Here is a 24,801-nt window from a genome sequence, read left to right on the forward strand (position 1 = left end):
CATGCTGAGAACTCTGCTCATGTGTTTGCATAATGATGCATTTTCAAATGATGCACACCAAACGTATCATTATACAAGTTCACAGTGTTGCTGCAGATTAAATATAACGTGGATGACATTAAATATTTTTTCATCAGGTAAGACATTGATTATTTATCACTCAAATCCCTTTCTCTACCTGTCCGTCAGTCGCGCATATCCGCCATGTTTGTAGTTTGTTTTAAACACTATGCGTGTTTGTAGTTCTAATCAAATCCCCGTCCACCGCGCAATGTGTTGTGGGCAATATTAGAGTGTGCATCGAGCTGCACTTCAAATTCTAACCTGAAATAGTAGACCATCCGGGAATCTTTGGGACATACTAATTATATTTTCGAATACTATTTAGGACGGATAGTACGCGAATTGGGTCGCAGCACTTATCTATCTATCTAATGTTGAAGAGGATGTGACGTATTTGTTGAGTCGTCTCCCATAGTTCACCGCGCGCTTCAGCTGGTCAGCCATTTTCTGCAGTTAAGTTAAGAACGGAAGTCTTCGAGGAAAAATCTCTTCATTTTCACGCTTTTGCCAATCATTTAATACTTTAAACATGAGTGATGTCGACGAGCCACAATTCGAGGGGAGGGTAAGCATTATTTTTGTGGAAACCGTTCAGCCGTTTACTTCAAATATTCTCTCTTTGCGGTAATGCTCGATTAGTGAACAGCTGACTGCCCATTTCTTTTGTTTATTTACAATTTAACTGAGCAGATAGATCAGCTGATACATACGTATCTGTTAAACATTTAATATTTAGTCACTTTAGGTCTTTAGAGAAGTCCATTACGAAGTTGAGTATCAAATAAATGTGAATACGCTGCTGTGTTGAACATGTCAAGAATTTTTACCAGCATGCTTTTTTTATATATAACAATGTGCCCTTTTGATGTTTTTTACAGCTGGTCCTGCAATTGTACAATTGTTATAGCAAATATTGTTTAGGAAGTTACTTTAAAATTGCTTTAACGTGTTAAAACACGAGTTTGCATTCACACAATAGCAGCCTGAGTACTTTTTGGTTTCTCTTTCCAGCATTTCTGATCTTTCCTTACCCTCTCTCTCTTACACCACATGATTATGTAACCAAACAAACATCTGTATTTCAAAAGGAGTAGTGAAATTTGAATAGTTCACTTCATTTTTTTTCCTAAATTTCCCTTGATCTTAATTGCTCTGAATGTTCTTTTTTTCATTAAGGTTATTGGTCGTGAAGGATTTGAAGAGTTAAGGCCAAGAATGTGGAAGAATATTCAAGATAAAAGAAGGCTTTTACAGAGAAAATGTTTACAGAGCAGACGGTTAAGTGGGAAGGGGAGAAAAGAACAGAAGATCGGTCAGATAGAAGCACGCTCGCGTTATGTGTCTAAAGCAGAAAAAAGAAAAGAGGTTTCATATTGGGGTGAAGAAATGAAAAGGAGAGGAAAAATGAAAACTGAACAAATGAAGACCGAAGAATAAAATGCCTGAGAGAAAGGCATAGCGTATTCTGAAAACAGAAGAATGAATGAGTCCGTAGGTTAAGTAAACGCAGAATTTGTGTTCCAAGTGTCTTTCTAATCTCTTCTTGATCATTTGCATGCATGTAGCTTTATACTGTGGTGATTCGGCTAAAGAACAAGCATCACATGGACCTGTGACTTTGTAGCCTTTGTAAATGTATCAATAATGCTATTAACTTTTTTTTAATCTTTTTTTTATTCCATGATATAATTTAAGTAATTCTAACACTTTCCTCCACAGCTGTAATAAAGTGAATGTTTGAATTCCTGCAGTTATGTATGTGGTGTGTGTAAGTTTGCCTGCTTTATGAATGTTCGTCTTGTAAATGTTGTAACGCATTGCTTTGATGTTAGGAATCCCGCTCGCCATCCAAATCGGAGCGGGGCAGTCCTGGCCAACCCAAGACTGAGAGCAGGTCTGGCTCTCCCAGCCCTCCCCGGGCATCCAAACGTTCTGAATCAAGATCCCGATCCCGCTCCAAGTCCAGGTCAGTTCATATATCAGCTGAATGTCATGAAGCAATTTCTTTCTTGAAAAGCAAGTTCATTTCTGTTTATTTGGTATATCTCACTCTGTTTCTGGTCCTTTCCAGATCTCGCTCTCGTCGCCATTCAAATCGCCGCAACAGCCGCTCTCGGTCTCACTCCCACCGGAAGAAGTCTCATTCTCGCTCCTACAGCCCTGACAACCGACGCAGACGGAGCCAGAGCACATCGCCCATGTCAAACCGCCGCAGACACACTGGCAGTCGGGTGCGTATCATGGGATAGGAGTCTAAGTTCAGAGGGACCACAACTACTGTAACCGCAGTTGATGTTAAAAATATAGTTCACTCAAAACTGAAATTGCCATTGTTTATTTACCATCATATCGTTGCAAACCCTATTTTTTATGAATACATTTCATTTTAATAAATGGCAGCATACAGCAGTGGTTCGTAGACAAGTGGCTGGTGCCTTAGCGAACATCTAGAGTGACTTGAAATAGTGGAAATATTTTAATTAATAAATTATTATTAATGTATTAAAATAAAACTCTAAATTAAAATCCTGAAAAAAAAAAAAAAAACTTCAGTCATAACCCCTTCCTCCATAATAAAAAAAATTGTTGTTATAGAAAAACATACCGTTCTTCTGCAGTTAAAAAAAAAAAAAAACAAGTTATGCTTTATTAATTTAATATGTAGATGCTTCCAGTTACTCTTAACAAAGTACTGTCAAAAAAGTACTTGCAGTAGAAATACCGGAAATATCTTAGTCATTATTGGTGATTTTATGTTTGGAATAATATCATTAATATTTGTTAAACAAAGTTGGAGAAAAAGCTTTGTCATCTAGCAGCAGAAATATCTTCTGTAGCTCTGCCCTTTTTCAGCACTGTCGTTGTCTTCTGTCTTTCTGTTTGTATTTCCGCAGCGTGAAGATAAGATCTTATGAATTTATGAATGAACCGCTTGTTTAATCCCATTTGTCATGATATCTGCTTACAATACATATAATGACATTTGTTTACTCTACAATAAGTAAATTCACTTCAGCTGCTAATTACTCTTCAACAGTGGTGTTATAGGGCTACAAGTTCAAAAACAAAATTCAGAATTCTAAAATTCTTGTTTCTCTGATGCATAAAGTCTATATGGGAGATATAGTGTTGGACAGTGGGGGACCTTTGATTCCAAAAGTTTAAGAACCACTAGCATACAGGTTTGTAACATGATGGTGAGCGAATAATAAAGTAATTTTTGGGTGAACTATCCCTTGAAATCACTTTAATTCCCATTTTTGTTAACTAAAAGATTTGGCATTATCTCAGGAAAAAAAGGTACCAAAATATCACTGGGCTGGTACCTTTTCCTTTACCATTAAGGTATAATTATGTACCAATTTGGGGGTGAATAAGGATCAAAGGTGTACTTTATAGTCTTTGTACATTAGGGTACAGCCCCATTGACTGCTTTGTATCTTTTTCTCTGAGATTGTAGACTAGGTTATCTGATTTTGAATCCTACGCTTAAAATGCAACACGCTTTTCTTTAGATCAAGAACATGTTATATATTTTCTTTAAAAGTGATGTTTTCATTGTTAGTCTTAAAGGTGTTTCTGTTTTGTAAAAAATACATACAAACCCCCATCACAGCCTCACGGGGACGAGCATGACTGTCTTTAATAACCCCTTTCATTCCTTCTTATTACATCAACAGAGCTCATACAGCCATGACTCCAAAAAAGACTCGCACAGTCATGGTGATGCCAGGGTATGTGGACCTTTCTTAACCTTTTAACAATAAACACTAGACCAAACAAGTCTCAATGTTGCCTTTTAAAGAGGTAAAGAGGTCCATGTGGTGACTTTTGGTTTTTAAGAATTACTTTGTCTTCCTGCAGTGACTGTGAAGCCCTTCAGACAGTTCATACAATGACCATATTCATACTGTGATGCCCTAAGACATGTTTTGTTTGACGGAAAGCTGTAATGTTTGTTTATGCATCAAAATCTCTTTAACGGGGGTTATTAAATACTGTCACACAGTTACCCGGAGAAATTTCAGAGAATTAGGCAGTCATGTTGATTTTCTGCCCCACCAGAGAAAGCAATGAAGTATTTCTTAAAATGGTACATCATCTCTGTTGGAGGGGTGTAACAATAAACACACAGGAACCTAGACTGGTTATTACATACGAAAGGAATGTTGATCTGCTTTCCATCACATCCAGTAATTATGTAATGTTATTGCATGTGAATATTTTCTATGGTATGAAATTTGAAGGTTCTCAATAGGAGATAAAGAAATGAATTACAATGTGTTTGCTTTTTTACCCTCATCAAAGATATGATAATGTAAATTTAATGTTTACGTATTGTATGATCAATAATAAAAAAAAATTGTGCAGTTCAATAGTGTTAAATGCAGAATTTTAATCACACAGTCAATGTTTTATTTGGTCATTGCTCAATTTGTGGTGTTCTCAATCTTTGTCCTGTGCTCTAGTGCTGACACCTCTGTCCCTCTTACAGGCCAATCCAGACCCGAACACGTGTCTGGGTGTGTTTGGTCTCAGTCTGTACACAACAGAGCGAGACCTGAGAGAGGTCTTCTCACGTTACGGCCCTTTGGCCGGTGTCAATGTTGTCTACGACCAGCGAACGGGACGTTCTCGCGGTTTTGCCTTCGTTTACTTTGAGCACATCGACGATGCCAAAGAGGTACATCCCCAACTGGAAATGACCCATCAACGCAAGTTCACTGTCTTAAGCGGTTTAGTGATTCACTTAATGGCATCTTAAGCACAACTTCGGATTACCAGCTGTAATGTAGTGAACACATTGACCTGTATCGGTAAAATCAGGAAATATCAGTCAATTTGTGATTTACAGGAATGGAATAGTCATGAAAATGAGAGTTTTTATGTAATTGGCTACATATTGCACTCATGTTTAGTAAAACTTGTGCATTTTGTGAGTGAATGTTTCTATTGGAAGCATTCTTTTCAATATGTTCTTCATACGGTCTACATTTGTTAACTAACAATGAGCAGTATATTTTTATAGCATTTATTAATCTTTGTTAACATGAGTAAAAATCGGGTTGTTCATTGTTTGTTTGTTCACAGTGCATTAACAAAATAAGATATTTTTGGCAACCAAATAGTTATGGTGTCCATTGACTTCCATTGTATGGATAAAAATGGCATCTTTTATGGTCCATAGAACAAAAAGTCATACAGGTTTGGAATGGCATGAGGATGAGTAAATAATGACAGCATTTCCATTTAACCATCCCTTTAATCCTTAACAACACGAAGACATTTTCATTAATGTGTTTTTCAGACCTTCATTGAGCACTCAAATGTTATTAGATGCTCTATGACTGTATATCCTGTCTAAACAGACCATTTATCCCTCACTACAGGCAATGGAGCGGGCTAATGGCATGGAGCTGGATGGAAGGCGCATCAGGGTGGATTATTCCATCACCAAACGTGCACACACACCCACACCAGGCATCTACATGGGTCGGCCCACACAGTGAGTATTTTGCAGGCCAAAAACCCCATTCTGACAAATACGCTGAACTAGTATGGGTGGTTTGTATTAACTTCAAATGCGACTCTTTTAGTAACGAAGGCGGAAGCAGCAGCAGCAGTGGTGGCGGTGGCCGGAGACGAGACTCGTATTACGATCGTGGCTACGACAGATACGACCGTTATGATGAGTATGACTACAGATACAGGTAACACTGAATACATACTTCAGTGTGGCAAACATTTCTACTGTTTCTATGAAGGTTCTTATGAATTCTGATGCCTTCTCTTTTCCAGCAGGAGGCGCTCTCCGTCACCTTATTACAGCCGGTACAGGTCTCGCTCAAGATCTCGTTCATACAGCCCACGTGAGTGGATTTAAAAGCCTTGAGCGATCTGAATTTTCCACATATGCCCAAATGGATGCCTGCTTGATAAGCCACAGCTTCTAGAGTGCATTACTCATGAAATCACATTATTCATCCGTTTGCCCACTGAATCACGTACCATGTGATGGACATTTTAATTGTAGACCCATTCTAATAGAACGTTTGTGTTTTGCAGGACGATACTAAGAAGATTCCGAAGACTTCTTTCTTTTTGCCTGTTTGCATCGAGCTATACGTTTATAAAGACATGCAAACTCACAGTACTTTAGAAAGATTAGTCTTTATTTGCAGACTTCCCATTATGTAAGTTTAGGGTTTGTGGAGATCATAAATACTGTCATCATGGGGTTTTATGTGTGAGTTGTTTTTTTTTTTGTAATGTGCTCGTATGGTGTGATGAGTTTTCCTTTATACTGGACATCTTTTAGCGGGGATGTATGTGGGATGTAAGAGAGTGTGTGTGAGTTGCTGTACATCTGTGAGGCAGAGCATCATATACTTGAGAAAGCAGGCTGAGATTGCCTCTGTTTATCTGTGACAAAATACTTTTATTTTCAGGATTGTTGCTTTAAGAAATAAAGACCTTAAAATAAATAATGTTTCTTTTTATGACAAGACATGCTTTGATGTGCTACTTAGTTTTATTAATGTTCTCCAAAGCTGGGAATACAAGCATACATTTTTTCAGTAATGTACTATACAGAAATTAATGTCAACTTGCCTTAACATTTTGAATGTTGAATTTTAAAAACCACAGACAAAAAAAATTGAAAATCATCCAATTTATCTCTAAGAAATTCGTTTTCTCGTACAGTTTCTAGCACGTAATGTTTAATGTCTATGAAAAAGTGTGGTTAAGTCACAAGTGTTTTTTTTTTGTTTTTTTAAATGGTCTTCAACTTAAAACACATTCCGATATCTGAAATGCAATAATTGGGTCATTATTAATAATAACAGGTGAAAAGAAGAACATTGATAATTTGCATTGTTACAATAAAGTGTGAACAAAAGATGTCTTTAAAAATGTCTTTATTAGCACCTTCTATTAAGATAAAAAATCATACAGAAATAATTTGTACAATACCATGATTGACAGCAACAATTTCATCAAATTCAAAGAAATATTTTTTGTAAAACTACTTGGAACACCACTAATAATAATAACCACTAATAAACACTGTACAAGAGAAACAGTACAAGTTCTCTTCAAAGTTGAACATTCCACTAAAGGCAAACTGAAGCAGTTATAAACACTGAACTGAGGAGCCTACGAAATACAGCTGGTTTTTTCCCAACCATATACACGAGTTGCTTGAACATGGGTCGAATGCATGCTGCTGTCACTGTCTATAGTACAGTTAACATGAGGTCAACTAGAAATATGATATCAATTATATTTCAGTAGCATTTTTAGCCACTTTTCAATAAATATTACATTATAAAATGCTTAAGACCAATTAATTAACATTCAATTTGGTACAAATGCCAAGACACATGAATTCAAATATATTAATTTCTTGAGATTTATACAGTGCTACTTTAAAGGGTTCACAGAATCTTACGAGAAGCTTTCGTTTGTAGATCTGTAAATGTGTTTGAAATCATCCATATTAAACGACCAGAAAAGCACACAAAATACTCCATTAGAGCAGTGTGGAGCACTTGGCTACATAAGACTGTCGGCCATATTGTTTTCACCTATTCAGGCATTTCAGATTAGTGGAGTGGAAGAGTAAGGAAGTTCTGAGACAAGGCCATTGCTTAGATTTTACTCCCTGATGTGGCAAGGAAGTGACAAGAGAACAACGCTGCTAAAATGTTATTAAAAGTACTTTTGAATATACATAGAAAAACGTCTTCAGAGACTATATAACAGACTTTGGTGGACCTAAAGTTCCAAGTCGCTAACTGCCTCTCTTGTAAGTCACTGAACTCTAATAATTGTGTTACTTATTATATATCATATTTTATGCAAAATTGACAAATCAGCTGTCAGTGTATTGTCATAATAATAATAAAAAAAGATCCTTTATCACAATTTTTTCTTAGAAGACATTTTTAATATGATCATATAAGAATTTATACTTTTATAGTGCTGTGGTGCATTGAGTTAATAAATATTAAATTTGCTTATTTTCACATGCTTTCTGTAGCTTCTTTGAAAAGAAAAAAAAAATCACATTAAATGTCATCTTCACACTGCATTTCTTTGCAATAGTTCAGTTTTTGAAATTCTTTAAAAAAAAAATTCAATTGTTAAATATGCAGTTTAACATGAACTTTAACAAACACAAATGTTGTGAAAAATGGACATCCTCACGTGTCAACTTTCACACAAAATACGACATGTTTAAGTCACACTACTTGTGTACAACATCTTAAATTTTGGTTCTATTATTTTTATTACTATGTTTTCAGACCATCTCAGCAATTAAAATGACTGTTGGGTGCAGTAAATAACAGTCTTTACTCTGTAAAATCTCCTTGAATTTTCTTCAACGCACATTGTCAACCTGGCCACCTATAAACATGTCCAATCAGTGAACACATGGAGAAAATGAACTAAATGCACTTCTACATAAAAAAAACGAAACAAAAACAACAGGCCATACCAATTATTTCAAATTGACATGAGAAAATTAGAGCACACTATATGACCTCCCATGTCTTCAATAGCAGCCACATCCATTAAAAAAGAAAAAAATACAGTACGCATTTCTGAATTAACTCGAAATGCTATAAACTATGACCTTAAATTAAAACCGCTCAAAATATCACAGCCTGCAAAGTACAATTTATTCTTATACTTTACAAAAATAATTTCCAGAAACAGAGGGCATTCTTAACCCTTAACACCAATGTAGGCTATTAAACAATTTATATTTATTTATGTGTGTGACAACTTGGGTCTATCTAGCTTTGTTCTGCTTGAGACAATAAATATAGGATTGGACTTGTTTTACAGGTCTGTTCAAATGTTCAGACATTATGCACCGCACTCAAACAGGCCTCTAAGCAAGCATGTATTACACATTTAAATAAAACCTTTTATTTCCAATCCTCTGTTCAATAGCTTACAAAGAGGCCCTGATAAAATTTGCAGTGCTTTTATTTTCGAGGCCCCACAGTCAAAGGTCAGGCCCACCTCGTCACACAGGTTACGCCAACTTGTTTTTATACTTAAAATGATTTGAGTCAAATATTCGTATATCTCAATTTTGTTTTAAGCTCAGTAACAGATAAATGAAAATAAACTTATGATTTTTTTAAAAATACACAGATTTATATAGGCCATGGCCTACAAAAAACTTATTTAGGCCAAGGTTTGTTTATTTTTTGTTTTATTTATTTGCTTTCTCAGAGGACCATCATCATTATTTCATAATTCCTTTAAAAAAATGCAAGTATCTCAAAATAAAAGTAAATATGTAAAACTTCCAACTTTACATATAGTGTAAAGCACAATAATGATAATACAAATATCCGATTACGTAACTTTAAATTTTACATTTGAGTTTTCAAAGTCAAAAACATTATTTTAACATTCTTAAAAACAGCGAAACAGTATAAAGTGAATGAATAATGACTAAACACTCAACACATTCCTTAGGATGACATTAGTGACCTAAAGAAGTTGGTTGCATGTAATTGTATGAGTTATAGGAGTTCTTTGACAAACACAGGAAACAGGTTTAAAAATAATAATAAAAAAAAAAAAACACTGGAAGGTGTGAATCAGTACCGCCATTTTCTGTATAAATACACAGTGGTTAATACAGCCAAGAACATAAACATCGACTAAACTGTCAAAAAAGAAAAAAAAAATCAACAGAAAAGTAGTAGTAGTCGGTTTCCAACAAATTACTGTTTTTAAAACAACGTTTACACGAAACAAAGCCGGTTTGCTATACAGTGCACAAAACTTCTTTGAAAGTTTCTGAAAGCAGATTTTCGCATAACATGGCGTTAACTGCAGCTCCATACATTCACTCAACAGGAGCATAGGCTAAAAACACGCAAAAAATACATGAAATCTGAAACGGTACAAGAAAAAAAACTTAGCAACTTACATAGTGCTTAATTCCAGTGTTCTTCAACGAAAGCGAAGGCAGCAGTTTGTGCTTTTGTTAGCCTTTTGTCTGTATATAATATATAGGCTAATATATATCTTACCGTTTGCGTCCTTAATTCGACTTAAACGGCAAATTATCCCGATGCTTTTAAGGAAAGCCTGTAGATATGTTTTCGTCTAACCGACATACTACCCTAAATCCGCATACTAGCCTACATAAATGTTTTCCTATAGAAAACGTCTCCCCTGACGGGTGGAGCAACGGGTCCAATAACATGCATTTAAAGCGACCTCGCAAACATGCTGTACGAATGTAGGTTTAGTGATTCTATCAAGTACTAATTCATTATCACAGTCTATACAAAAGTTTACTATAGGAAATGGACGGTGCAAAAAGGGGGGCAATGGTATGAAAATGAGCTTCCGATCTGACCAACGAATGAGGGGAGGAGAATGTGTGCTAGACAAAAGGACTGTGTCTCTAAAGGCATTGCATAGACTTTCCGCCACATCTGTAAAGAAACAACCAAGTTTGCAGAATCAGAAAATATTCAATTTATAACACATTCATGCGTACTGCCTCGAAATACCTCATGAAAACGAAGTCCTCCTCCATATTTTCTTTTCTTTCGCATGTATTTTACCTTTTAAACTCAAACAGAAAGAAAATGTATGGTGCATTAAATGTTCCGGTTACTAATTTTGAAACTAGATAAAGTAATTCTACCCCATTGTAGACTTTTCGCGCCTGGATTTGTACCTTAGAGCTGTGGATGAAAACCAATGAATGAACAGTCGACGCAGTAGTCAGCGAGAGTAGTAAAGCAGGAAGGAGCTGCGCTCTCATTGGTCTCCTGTTCGACCAATAGGAGCGCATCATGTGCGTGCCATTCTACAGTAGTCTTTCAGTTGCGCGAGCTATACTGCTGGCATCCAGGCCCATGCTGTCTGACTTTACCCACAATAACACATTGAGAAATCAAATGTTGTTAGTTTTTACACTTTTAGTTGCATTTAAAGTTAATATCTATGGCATTAAAAAAGCTAGTTCAATTCACTTATAAAACAATTTAATTAGGATTTCAGGGCTCTTCATACAAATGATTTTAAACGAGCAACCTGGCAGTTTTACTGCTAATATAGAACAAAACATATATATGGCTTACTCTAATTCAGTGTATGTGTGTCTATGTTTTAAAAAAGGCTAAATAAAAACTGGTAAGGCAGAATCTGGGATAAAAGTAAATCATCGAGAGAAAAAAAGAGAGAAACCGCCATTAGCCTACTTATGCCATAAAAAATATTGTCTTGGAAAGATGGCCAGGGTTGAAAATTAAATAAAGTAAAATGAATTACATTATATGAAGATGAACGTGTATGATTTTAAGAAAAAGTTTAATTAGGTTAGTAGTATCAAACAAGGACGTACTTTTAAGGTGAAAGACATTCCCAGTTTATTTTAAATCAGAAATTTATCTTGAAAAATACGCATGCTTATTGTTGTTTATGTTGTAATAGAAATTTGTAAAAATGTATCAGCATGTCTTTGATTCAAATTAAATTAAACGTGTGTGGGCTTCTTTGTGGCGCTTGGTAAATGAAAGACGAAAATATTTTAGGAATATTTCTATTTAATTTAATTTAAACGCCAGGTAACATTTGGAATAAATGACTTAAATTCACTCAAATTTAATTGCTAGGACGCGCCAACACAAACATAAACAGAAAAAAAAAAATCCTGATGTGACCGTCTGATATATATAAGCTACGTTTCCTATCGGCCTTCTGGAAAGGCATTTTGGTAATATTGCTCGGAACAACCCCAAATAATGGCGTAAAATCTGAATTCGTCCTAATTATCACAAATCTGTCGAACGAGTCATATCCTAAACTTGCGATGCAGATATTATACAACTTGAATATTTATAAGATCTGACTTTATATGCGTACAGACAAATCTTTTAAAAGAAAAGCAGCACGACCTGTGTGTGTGTGTGTGTGTGTGTGTGTGCGTGACAGAAAAAGAGGGGGAGAGAGAAAGAGACGCATAAGGGCGTGGGCCCAGCGTAAATGTCTCCGCTTTACGCGGAAGGTCGAGCGATTTGCAGGCCGCACATCCAGATATTATGCAAGTCCAGTCTTTTTCTGTGGAACAGTGAAAGAAATGTGGCGTATTTTCGGGGAAGAAGTCTAAAGTATATTGCATGAACCAACACACAGGCCTGTGATCTCCTCCCCGCTGTGCCAGAAGGAGGCCCGCCTTAAACACTCGCCATTACGACTTTTCTATGTTCCGCATGTCCCTCCCCTTTCTTTAGGCACCGGAAGTGTATAATCAGGTTAGGTCACGTTACACTAGGCCACAGTTGTTAAAAACTATAGGCATGTATAGTTAATTAAGAAGAAGCTGCGTTACAGGAACGCAAAACGCTTCGCATATGTATCTGTGTAAATAATTATACATAGTTGCGCGTGTAGGATTTTTCTTCGTGAAATGGGAGAGAAAAATAAATTATCGCTCGATTGAATGTGGTCTCAATTGTTTAGAGGTTTACCATATCTCAGGCATGTGTGTCATACAGTGTATAGCAAACGGAGTAAGAAATAGTGTAGATGTTGTATGAATGGCAGACCCTCCCCCTCGTCCCCTATATGGCAGCCCACCATAAGCTCAGATAAAGCCTCAGCGCTGGTTTCAAGCGTTGTGAGGCGAGCGTGCGTGCGTCCAACGCCTCTTTACAACTCCTCCAACAACCAATAAGAGCGCAGAACGGCTTTCGTAGAGAAAGGTCCACCGAACGGAATATCATTGAACGGTACGAGTACAGCTAGCTTTTGCACGGGATCCCTGCAAATGAACGTAGAGAGGTTTCACCCTCTCGCTCTCTCTCTCTCTCTCTATCTGTCCCCACCCCAGTCATCCCTGTGCCATTTCCCCCAATCCGACACTTAATTGAGCAACCGGGACACCTCACGTGCAGGACTGATTTGTAGTTTGAACACGTGGCTTATTGAAAAAGGCAGAAGAACTTGGGTTTTTTTTTTGTTTCCAGTTCTCTCGATGTTATTAAGAGGCGGTGCCTACACAAACGTGTGTGACAATTTAGTCGCATCGCCAAAGAATAAAGAAACTTTCTCTATTTTCTTCCCGGCCGTTGCCTCGCAGAGGTGACGGAATAAATAATTCAGCGCGTTTAAATCAAGAGGAAACGCGAGTGCGCGCAAGCACGGCGGAGATCTCGTCCATCAAATATCTCAGTAGCTTGGAGTGATTGGGAGAACACTCCCAGACCCTCCGCTGAGCGACAGTGCGGTTCTCTCTCTCCAAACACTGCCCATCCGAGCGACGCGATAAAGGGCTGCCCCTCTGCAACACGGTCGCTCTTTTCCTTATACAACAAAATGAATAAGCTCTACATCGGGAACGTGAGCGAGCAGGCGAGCGCGCTGGACTTGGAAAGTATCTTTGAGGAGTGGAAGATACCTTTCAGTGCACCGTTTCTCGTAAAAAGTGGCTACGCGTTTGTGGATTGCCCCGACGAAAAGGTAGCGATGAGGGCCATTGACACTCTTTCAGGTGAGACTTTTGTGCGTATGTGATTTTGCCCAAATTAATTACAATGCAATGCAACGGTCGCGTTTAACAATTAGACGCCTTTGCAAAGCAGGGATGTGTCCGTACACTGAGCAAGTGGAGACTGTTCACTTTCAGTTTTTTTTTAAACCACGGGCTTTAATCTTCGAGAACGCCAAGTCTCGCTTTAGTATCAAAATAACTGAATGAAAGTTTCAGCCTTGCTTGTGTGTGCAGGGCGAAATGTGAAATAATGTGTTTAACAACTCCCATATCCAAGCGGCGAGTGGTTGCACGTACTATTTATTTGAATTAAAATGCTCTTGTGTTTCGTGTGGCTTTTAAACGCAGCTCGTGGAGCACTTTCTGGAGGTGAACTAAAGTGTTACACAAAACTGTTGGTTTTGTTAACTTTGCCATTGTAAAACTGTATCACTTTTAACGCTGTAATTACGAGCTCTGGAACACCAGGTGGTTTGGGTTGCATTGGTGGCTTGTAGGCCTTTCGATTACTCCCTTGTCTCTATAATATGGGTTGACTTAGGTATTTAATGAGTGTAAATTGTGTAAAGGCTGCAATGTTTGCCATAAAGTGACCGTATACGTCAGTGGACGTTTTCGTGATTTTCTTAAACGAGTCTTTCTTAAACGTTGCTCGTAGCTGAGGCCTTCGCGCAAGCGTGGGGGCAGATTTGTCTTCCATGTTTAACCTCTGGGAAATTTTGTATGTATTATTTTTTTTTTTTTTAACTAAAACTAATTTTGTTTTCGGTACTGGTTAAGATTTTCTTGAAATCGTACATGTGTAGTTTTTGTACACGTAGCGTAAGTAACATTTAATTTTTTTTGTAATTTCGTACATTGTGAACCTTTGGCACACAATAGACATTTTGTTTGAAATAAAAATGTGATCTATTAAAATACAATTAATATTTTTCAGGGAAAGTAGAACTCCACGGAAAAGTCTTAGAAGTGGAGCACTCTGTCCCTAAACGACAAAGGTAAGATTCATTTATAAATTTCGCAATTGCATCTAAAAATTGGCCAAGTCCACGTTTGTTTTGAATTAATATCTCCAAATATTTTTTCCTGACAAGCCCGGATTTTAAATCGGGCGTCTTGTTGTTTTTAATCTTTTAAATGGCTCTCATTTGATTTGTTTTTCGTTCACATGATCCATCAAACTGTTATTTGTAAGCGAAATTCAAGATTAGGGTTTTGACGGTGTTTTATGTACCTGCTTTAAATGTAAATCCACAGGCTTGTTTAGAAGCAAAAAAAAAAAGGTGTATTCTACTGATTGAACCTCTGTCAGTGTGCGGAATGTGTGTTTTTGTAATACATCTGAGGCCCTTGATATGCTGAGTTCACATATTACTGGGCCTTAAGGCCTTGACAAAACGTAGCAAGAGACGCAGCAGAAGTGTGCAAAGTGAGAACGCAAACGTTGAAAATGGGACCTCACGTTGCACATGGATGTGCATTTATGGAGCCATGATTGATGTGGCGTCCATTTAAGAAGAAACTACTATTCAGTGCTTCCGCCCCCTCTTTCCCCTCCTCGCGCTGCTCAGGCACGAGATGGACTCCTCAGTGCGCGTGGACTGCAAGGGTCGAGGACTTGTCACGAAAACCGGTTTGTGGGTTCACAGGAACTGTAACTACTAGACGTGGTTTAAGTCACAAAACACTGTTTACCAACCGTGTGCGAGTGGGCTGCCGTTTTATTGTAATTAAGTTGACGTAACGACTACATATATAATGAATATTCGCCTTATTTTCACTTTACGACTGCCTTAAGTACATATAAGCTGTTTATTAATTCCTCGGTGGCCTGTATTTTTAATTGATCAATAACCAGCTGGTAATATTTTTTTTTATAGTGAGTTCTGTCAAAAATAACGCAGCAAGTTAATGGTTTTGTTTAGTTAAAAACGATAATTTGAAGCATTTAGCACGTTTAATTTAAATTAATGCTACGTAGTGTTTGTGATTTGTTTATTTTGATTAAAGTAGGCCTTTTTTATTCGTAATGGGTAAATACGTTGTGATTAGTTCAGTCATAAGGCTATTCTTTGATGGGCCAGCTGATATTTTAAGCTGACATGACGTGAACCGTTTATTTGCAGTTAAATTTTTATACACTAAACATTGTATCAAAACAATAGTTTAATATGCAGAGTTTAGTGTGTAAATTATGGAAAGTATAATTTAAGTAAGTGTTAAGTGTATAGTGTTTATTTTGTGTATATGCAGCACATGTAATAAATGTTGATGGGAGCAGGTCAGAGGTTGTGAATGTAAAGCTTGTTTGAACTGCAAGCCAATGAGAGCTAAGTATAGTGAAATGCATGATGGGAGTGATCTTGCATTCTATCATACGAGTCCCGGCTTAGGCCCTGCCTACCTTTACACACACACACAAAAAACATGAAAGTTGGGTAAAGTTTGGCCTCTTGAGTATGTGTGTGTGAATGTACCGAGGGGTGGTGTGCATTTTATGAAGCCGTTTTCTGGAAGCTTTAGTTTGGTCAGGGTGTGTACAAGGCTGTGTGGAGACAGAACCTACAATAATTATATATAAATATTCACATTAATGTTTACATTAACCTGCATTAATATTTTTCCTTTTAATGAATAATTGTATTTTGCTAGCATAGTTTAGATGCTTCATACATTAAAAACATGTTGATTGTGACACCGTTCTTCAACCAGGCTTGTGTGCACACTGAGCGGAGCCTGCATGGACAGTCCATTGGCCTTTAGAAGTTTTGTTTTATACGCCATTTTTCTTTCTCATTGCTAGCTTCCTCGATTACTAGCGTAGCCGTTTTTGCTCCGAGCTTGCACTGTATGTGTGTGTGTGTGTATGCACACGTGTGGCTTAAAGGGGGGCCCCAACTGCTAGAAGAGAGTGTGGGAAAAGGGTCTTCGGCTAGAACAGATACTCTGTGTGGAAAAAGTTGGAACCGTTGTGTGGACAGTCAGTCTTTGTTTTTTAAGGATTTTATTTAATATTGCGGGGCTGCTAACTTCGCTATGTTTAAAATATTAATGCTATTTTTTTTGTTGTTGTAAATTTGTCACTCATAACAATTTCTATGATTGCAATCTGTAAGAAAATAATATAGCTTGGTATTGTTCTTGTTAATTTGGCTTCAACTGCTGAAAATTGTGATTCATTTAGTGTGCCATATCACATTCAGCCTAAATTAGTGTAAATTATATTTCTCAATTTGTTTTTGTGTATGCTTCAATCCTGCTCAACTTTTGAAGTTAAACAATATATAGCTGCTTTTTATTATTATTTGATGGTAGTTTTCAAAAAAAAAATTCTACTTGTAGATGTAATTATTTTTTTTCTTGTGCATTAATATCAGCTATGGCTGGAATGATCTCCGTTTTGTTTGTTTTTTTTACTCTAAAACTAAATATTGAGAGTTGTGAGTTCTCGTGATGGAGTCACTGGCTTGTGAATTATAACGTTCGGCCGTGTTTCCTGGTTCCTCCAGGAGTGTTTGTGGTGGGAAGTCTCCCCAACCCCCCATTGTACTATGTATGTTCATACACTCGTGCACATAGAGACAGTTATGTTGCATGTCCGTTGGATTTTGAAGTAAATGAAGATGCCCTCTACTTCCGTTACGTCACAACCAAACCCCCACCCCTTTTTTATTTCTTGTCTGTAGACTAACCTGTTACCATGGTAACCAGACCCCACCCCCTCGGGCAGAGAGAGTTTCTGTTACCCTGAAATGGGGCACTAACACCCCACCCCCGTCCTAACCACACACACACACACTCCCCTCTTGCTCCTATAGCTTAATCTGCTATAGGAGAACATTCCATATTGCATTCCCACCGGAATGCAGACCAGGTCTGGAAAAGCACACCAATCCCACCAAATTCTTCTAAAGAAAAGGGAAGTTTTTAATTCGTACATGAAACCTGGAATGTCATACGGCTGTACTTTTAAATGGTTGATTTTACAAAAGTGAATAAAAATGTGAAGGTTCACTAAATGGCTTTGTTTAGTGTTTAAGTAATTTTTGGTGTGTGTGGGTTTTTATTTAATCTTTATTTTAAGTCACTTGCCCTTGTGCATACACCTATACATGCTTGGTCTTGGCTTTTATTTATTTTCCCCCTCTTTCTCCTTTTCACTGGTTTCACACATGTCTCTCTGATCATTCAGCTGAGTGCTAATGTTTTCTTTATTAACTCTGTGCCTTTTTAGTAGATTTGATACGCTTGTGTGTAAGCTACGTTTTTTTTTTTTTTAGATTAAATGGTGAGTGTGTGTGTATTGCTGATTTAGGTTATGTAATTCTGTCAGAGCTTTTGCCACAGTGGATTTTTAGTGAAGCATGGACAACTTCCCGCATTCTGTAGCATCGCTCACAACCCATAATTTGAAGTTAAATTGTTTATTATTAAATAAACTGTTTTCCCATGTTTTCTCTAAGGGAGCTGCTCCGTTAAAAATTAGCATAAGCGCTACACTACCTGTGGTATTTTTGCCTCACTGGTTATAGTTTACAGAATCAAATTTGGATTGCGTTGCCTTGGATTTTTGACACAGTAAACACGCTGGGGAAAACATGTCCAGGAATCACACAGATGTTGAATGCAAGTTGTGATGCATTTTTATAATTCCTGAGATTACTCCAAGTGATTGTTCTCCTCTTGACATCTACACTCTTCATGAGTGCAAATGTCCCTTATAGCATGTACAACTTCAGTTTCGTCTCCAGGCCTTACTCTATATAGCGTTTGAATTGCTAGCATTGACTCTAGTTTATTTATTTATTTTAATTGAAAATTAATGTCAGCGAGTATTTGAATGACCTTGTTTTTAGTTTCTAGGCAAAACTGCATTTTATTTTAATTGGGTCAGTATGTTGCAGTAGTTAATGGTGACCGTTTACATGGAACTAACTTTTTTATATGTATGCATACACATGCATGTTCCATTTTGCAGATGCAACATGGTATGACCTGTTTTGTTTGACAGTTTGTTGCTTCTGAAATTAGTTGATACAAAGTCCTGAATTGGGAGAGCAAAATGTTTTGGATGGCTATGTAGTGTTAAATTTGTTGCTGCACAATCAACATACACTTGAGAGAAAATCAAGAAAATACCCATATTTTTTTTCCTTTTTGTGCCCAAGTGAAAACGTCAAAAATTTAGTTTAAATATTACTCAAATCCTAGCAGTATCTTTGCTGATGACAGTTATGTTAAAGCAAAATCATCCATCTGTTTTCTCGCTGTCATGATTAAAATGACTTGCACCCTACAAGATGTCTGTTTTTGGAGGTTTTCTGTCTTTTAGGGAGGTAAAAGCCAATTTTGCGATGGCTTATAACCGTACAATAAATAAATACAGATCATCTATTGATGTTATAAAGCACTGAAGACTGTTGATGCATGCTGATTGCTTGAAGCACGTATGTGCGTCAACGTCGATTACTCTATAATAGAAGATCAGTTTCGGTAGCACAGTGTGCTACAATTCCCTTATTGCTCACTATTTAGGCCTCAATCTATGTGCAAGTGTGACAGACAAAAGTGTGTGTGAGGGTTAGTGTGTCTACCTGTTCAGGTAGAGGCATGTTTGTTCTCATGTCCTCTGTACATTCTGTTCTTGTAAATGCTAGTGTGTAAATACGCAAATATACACAGCGTGAACTTTAGAGTCGTGTAAAGTCAAGTGGGCAGTTATAGATCTTCACAATCGCCGCACCAAAACATACACATTAATGAAACCTGTTAAAATGAAAGAACCAGTCTATAAAAGGGATATCACCATTAAAATTAATCTTACAGTGCAGAATGGCATATTTACAGGCTCTGTATAAATCTGAATGAAGCTAATGTTGTGTGTTGTAATTTCTAATTGAATCCAAAGCGGAGAAATAGATTTGGCCCTTTTCTAACTCTTGATACGCTTAGTTCTTGGCCTTTAGAAAATTCTCTGTATAAGTAACCTCTATATTTCCATGGCTGAATTGGTGCAGTTTATGTTGGGATTGTAGCCAAGTTGGCTTGGTACTTATACTCGTAGTGATGTAAACATTAAATGCTGTGTCTGGGTTCCTGACAGTACCAGGTAATGCCATTGTGCCCTCAAAGTGAACTTAGTCATTGCATTCATTGACAAATTAGTTAATTCATAAATGAATTTAGTTTCGTCACTGACCAGTTGGTTTTGTAGACTGTGTAGAATTAAGAATTTCTAGTAATAAAAACATCACCTGTGGTATGATTAATGTCTGAGCTGAGCCTTTCCGTCATATTAAACCCCCTTTAAGTTGACCGTACACTTATCACATTATCTACACGTCAGCATTTGTGAAATCAAGGGACATGGCAATATGCCAGACATCTCAGACATAATGACATCTTGTATATTCAGGTTTTATCTGTCTGCTAGATATGCAAAATCAGTCTTACATGTGCAACTGAAGGTTAATTAACGCACATCTGGGGTTGGTCACGTACATGCGTGTTTAAAATCACCAGTATTTCCACTCTTTGGGATGTTTGAATCGAGATACAAGTCCACAAGGTGTACCATTTATTTAAGAGGGAAAAAACCCATTGGTAAGAGTTTGTTGATTTTACTTTGTTTGGGAATTTTCAGGCTTTTTGTGAAAAGCTGAGGCCTTTTTTAAATGACGCTTGATAAGACTTTCTGAGATTCCAGGGTGAAGTGGACTTTGAGTGAGTTTTAAAGGAAACCGCTGTCAAAAAGATTTTGAAATGGACTCCGCCTTAGTTGAATGGGTTAATTTTCCCTTTCTGTGGCTGTAATTTGCTTGGAAATATACACTTATGAAGTTTATTTACTTTTCTGCTTAGCAATACTGAGATTGAATTATAGCATAGTACATTGAAAGATAAAATAAAAAAAACAAACCTAAAATGCAAAGATACCTGAGAAATGTATTAAAAACCAAATTTCCAAAACAAATTCAATACTATTGATGATTGTACACGTATGCTAATTATGCTATGTACACTTAAGTTGGACTTTCACCTTTACTGTACTGTACCTGATTACCTCTTTCAAGTATAGTTCCATTAAACGTGATGTGCAGCTTTTCTGTCAATTATTTTTAGAGATGCACCGATTGCAATTTTCTTGGCCAATTTGGATTATTTTTTTTCTTGTAAGTGCGACTTGCCGTTAACCATGTTCTTTCTAAGAACTGTAATTGACAGCATATACAAAAAATCTACTTGTTTTCAATCTGCAGTATTTCAGTGCTAGAAATTATTTAAATAAAACGCATTATTAAACTCTACTTTCCCCCAATTTGGACCAAGTTCCAGATGTTCTCTCACTTAAACTCCTCTCAAAATAAAGTGCTCTGTGACTGGAAAGAGGTAGAAATGAGTTGCTGTATAAAAAAATCAGATGTTTCCCACTGTTTATAAATGGGCATATTTTCCCAACCTTATTAAATGTATGTCATCTTTCACATCACATTCTTACATTGTTTCAGTTAGAATAATAAGAAACTGTTAGAGTCGTTACCATTCAAATGAAATCGGTATCAACAAACTCCATCTTTCCACTGCAGAGGAAACAGAAGCTGCATCTGAAGTAGATGTAATGAAGCTGAGAGGTGTCTTTTAATGAATTTACACCACAAAATTACAAATCCATAAGTAATGTTACAAGATTGTTTTAAAAACTATTTTTTTCACATACAAATAAGAAATGTTGGGAAAAATGAAATTATACTTTTAAATGTATAACCAAACCACCAGGTGGCAGCATGTGACTGTTTTAAATGGAGTCGTTTAGACATTCATTCTACCCATTTGTTCAAATGGCTAATTCATTCAGAAATAAGGCAAGTGACTGTATGAATGGATTGCTGAATCATTGACTCAATCGATTAGTTCTAAAACGTGGATTCATTCAGTTACGAAACACAGCTGTGTGTTGCTCGGAGATGCACAACAGTTCTGCTACGGCTTTAATTGAAAATATTTTCTTCTGCAAAATTTACAACATTGTGTCTAAAATGTAAGTCTCTCAATTTTAACTTGTTTAATGAAGTGCAATTGTATAAAATCAGTGTAACACTGCAATTGTGCTGATATTCGGGGAAATATCTTGGTCATGTAATGTTGCTTACCTATATTATATAGCCTATTGTATTTTTTTTCTTTGCATCTATAACTTTCTGTGAATTACTTTGTGATGCTGTGCTTATTTAGATTTCTGTGCCATTCTGTCTCATACATGGCCAAGTTTCAGTGTTTCCCAAGTAATTTTAATTGACGTCGTAATAAGGCTTCTTGTCTGGTCAGGCAAGTAAAATTCTCGCTTGCCCCTTTAAAATATCTACTTGTCCCAGACAAGCATTAATTGAGCCCTGTGATTCTGACATGATTTAAGGCCCGTTCACACAAAGGATCATAACTGTAAAGTAGGGGTGGGCGATATGGAAAATCTTTTTTTTTTTTTTTTTTTTTTTGAAATATCACGATTCATGATTTTATCACGGTTCTTTGTCATGTTGGTTTTACTATTTTGGTTTTACAAGTTGTCTGAGCATTACAGCCAAACTAGAAAGACAAAGCCTTTCAAGGTAACAAAAAAGACATGGCAGATATTTAGGCCAAAGTGGGCGAAGATAAAAATCTTTGTCATTTTATCTTTCTTATTAAAAAAAGAACAAAGATACACACATAATATACAAATAAAACAAACAGCGCTTTTTCAGGTATAATAGGTGTATTTAGCAGAGCATTCAATGAAATTGAATGAACAAATATAAAGATAAAACTATATAGATTGATTCCCAAAGCAACTGTATTACAGTTTTTCAGTCAAGAATAGTGAAGGATTTTTCTCTGTTTTGTTTTGTTAACGTTAAATGAATAGTTCCCCCAAAAATAAATAGTTATCTGTCTGTCAATTCTGTCATAATGTTTAATTTTTATACCATTTACTCAAAAGTTGTTTTAAACCTGAATGAGTTTCTTTCTTCTGCTGAACATAAATGCTATTTTGAAGGTGTAAAACCAAACAGTTGCTGGTCCTCAGTGACTTCTATAGGATTTTTCTTTCCTACTATCAAAGTCAATGTGGACCAGCAACTGTTTGGTTACCCTCATTCTTCAAAATATATATATTTTTGGGTTCAGCACAATAAATTAATAGAGGACAACGTGAGTAAATAATGACAAATTAAATTTTAGGGTGAACTATCCCTTTAATGACAGTCGACAGCATGTTTAGCGTCCTGTCTCTTTAAGAGCTGCACGCATCTAATATACAGGCACGCATCCGTTTCTCTCTTAACTATTTGCTTTAATTTGAGAGATAACAACTGAGTCTGTATGTAAACCTTGTGTTTTGACTGTATTAGCGCAAAAAAGAACTTAGTTGAGTAACAAGGCGTTGTTAGACAGCCTTTTTAGTGCGCGTGCTTTAGGTGTATCCGCTCAGAAAAGGCACATATCAGACCAGCGCGCGAATTAAACATTTAACCAGCAAGGCTTTGTGTGCAAATAATGTACTTTTGCGATCGCGAATAAGTGCAGTGTCCTGTCAGAGTAACTCTACTGCTGTATGTCGTGTTGTACAGTACATAGAGGCGGAGGCGCCAGAACTGTATTTGACCTAATGTGCGCTGTAGCACGATCCTAGATATTTCTTCAAAAGCAGGTCGTGGAGACATTTTTATCGTCCAAGATCAAAAATCGTCATATCGCACACCTCTAAAGATAATGATAGATATAGTTCAAAAACTCGTTCTTAATATTACAGAGTAGCAGAGTCCACACCCCAGCTATAACAAAGGCGCAGAGAAACCATATCGATGAAATGACTTTTTCCAGCTCATGAACGATAAAAACGTTGACACCCAATCAGAAACAATCCTGCTATAACGAGCTTGGCAATTTAAAGCGGGAGATGAGCATGTGCTGAGAATAAACAGACGATATTGTTCACAGGTGTGGATGCTAATATCTTTTATAGCTTTAATTCTTGGTATAAACGGGCCTTTACTTTGGCCTTATGCCTATTACAAATTTAAAATGGTCTTCACTCACGTCGCCGACATGTTTATGTGTGGATGTCAGCGTAGCTGTGGTGTCAAAACTGAACCGGCAAGACATGAGACTGGCCATTGGTGCATCTGTAATTTATCTTGATTTATAAACCCCAATTTCAATCAGACTCACGGGTGCTATTAGAGAACTGGTTTTGGTTGGGTACCTTGTCTCCAAATACAAATCCCACATTTTTTGGTGGCTTAGTGGCTCACAAAATCACTAGTTTGCTTCCCTCTTGTCTGACAAATTGATTATTTGCTAATATTGCCCATAACTGGTTCCCTAACCTGCAAATACTTGTACTCTATGATCATGTAACTTCTTTTGGACGTATAAATGTATAACTAATGCATGTTGAAACTGCACTGCTTGTTGGGAATATGTAGCTTTAGCCATAGTAATGCATGTTTCTAAGATCAAAGCCATTTTCTATTTGGCATTTGCAATATTAGGGGCTTGTTGATTAGATGCCATCTAGCATTCATTTTCAGTAATTTACTTTCAAAGAAACCAAAGCGGGAAGTGGAAGGTCTTCAAGTCACAAACTATCGAAGAAATGGATTGAAAATTGGGATTTTTTTAATTTTTTTATGTAAATCTATGGTATAATTGTCAGAATGCAAGTTTCAATCATTTTTCATTTTGAGCTAGTAGAGCGCATTATAGAGATCTTACTCAAATCTTCCTCTACTGGGTGCTCCCAGTCAGACTTGAATAGTGTCCACCCCCACAAAAGTGAATGTGGTTTGTGAGAATCTGGACCATTAAATCCAAATATGACTGACTTGTGTGATTTATTGCCTTGTGTAATTTTTTTTTTTTTTTACATTGACCACTTTTTTTTTGCTTTTTTTACACAGGAGCTGCAAGGTGCAGATCAGGAATATCCCACCTCACATGCAGTGGGAAGTAAGTGCCGCTCTCCCACCCCTCCAGCTCTCGAAGGTGAAGGGGCTTGTATGAGGTGTTATGTTGAAGCAGTATGACCAACCCTCCTGAGTAATGTCTTAGAATTTGACATCTTGGACCAAATGAGCACACAATATCCAATAAATACCTTTTTGTGTTTTAAGCAATTATCCATATTTATTAAATCAGATGTTCCAAGCAGTCTTTTA

The 24,801-nt window shown here is 36.8% G+C and overlaps 2 protein-coding genes across 8 annotated transcripts in view; both read left to right on the plus strand.

Moving 5' to 3' along the window:
• The first annotated feature begins 285 nt into the window (after positions 1 to 285).
• On the plus strand, positions 286 to 6,973 carry LOC306846769 (transformer-2 protein homolog alpha-like). 3 transcript variants are annotated; one of them, XM_079380371.1, is made up of 10 exons: positions 298 to 628; positions 1,240 to 1,554; positions 1,896 to 2,029; positions 2,135 to 2,294; positions 3,744 to 3,797; positions 4,559 to 4,747; positions 5,454 to 5,569; positions 5,661 to 5,774; positions 5,863 to 5,933; positions 6,130 to 6,572. In XM_079380371.1, exons 2-10 carry the CDS (start codon positions 1,543 to 1,545, stop codon positions 6,138 to 6,140), a joined length of 861 nt encoding a protein of 286 aa, XP_079236497.1. In that variant the 5' UTR covers positions 298 to 628; positions 1,240 to 1,542; the 3' UTR covers positions 6,141 to 6,572. The 3 variants fall into 3 exon arrangements, with proteins under 3 accessions (XP_079236495.1, XP_079236497.1, XP_079236496.1); XM_079380369.1 differs by lacking the exon at positions 1,240 to 1,554 and having other exon boundaries at positions 286 to 628; positions 6,130 to 6,973; XM_079380370.1 differs by lacking the exon at positions 1,240 to 1,554 and having other exon boundaries at positions 494 to 628; positions 5,866 to 5,933; positions 6,130 to 6,540.
• Positions 6,974 to 12,981: 6,008 nt separating this feature from the next.
• LOC306847692 (insulin-like growth factor 2 mRNA-binding protein 3) overlaps positions 12,982 to 24,801 on the plus strand; it is a 29,030-nt gene continuing 17,210 nt past the window's right edge. For 4 of the 5 annotated variants that reach the window (XM_079381799.1, XM_079381800.1, XM_079381801.1 and 1 more), the window contains exons 1-3: positions 12,982 to 13,603; positions 14,541 to 14,601; positions 24,544 to 24,592. In XM_079381799.1, the coding sequence (XP_079237925.1) occupies positions 13,429 to 13,603; positions 14,541 to 14,601; positions 24,544 to 24,592 (285 nt within the window). In that variant the 5' untranslated portion in view covers positions 12,982 to 13,428. Of the gene's footprint in view, positions 13,604 to 14,540; positions 14,602 to 14,969; positions 15,237 to 24,543; positions 24,593 to 24,801 lie in introns of those variants that run through there. The other variant, XM_079381803.1, reaches the window with a different exon arrangement.

Source organism: Barbus barbus (genome assembly GCF_936440315.1).
Source record: "Barbus barbus genome assembly, chromosome: 27".
Classification (NCBI taxonomy): domain Eukaryota; kingdom Metazoa; phylum Chordata; class Actinopteri; order Cypriniformes; family Cyprinidae; genus Barbus; species Barbus barbus.

Coding starts and splice junctions, on each gene's coding strand:
- LOC306846769 (XM_079380369.1), top strand. CDS start 593: ATGAGTGATGTCGACGAGCCACAATTCGAGGGGAGG. Junction 2,030..2,134: donor CGATCCCGCTCCAAGTCCAG/GTCAGTTCATAT, acceptor GGTCCTTTCCAG/ATCTCGCTCTCGTCGCCATT. Junction 5,570..5,660: donor TACATGGGTCGGCCCACACA/GTGAGTATTTTG, acceptor CGACTCTTTTAG/TAACGAAGGCGGAAGCAGCA.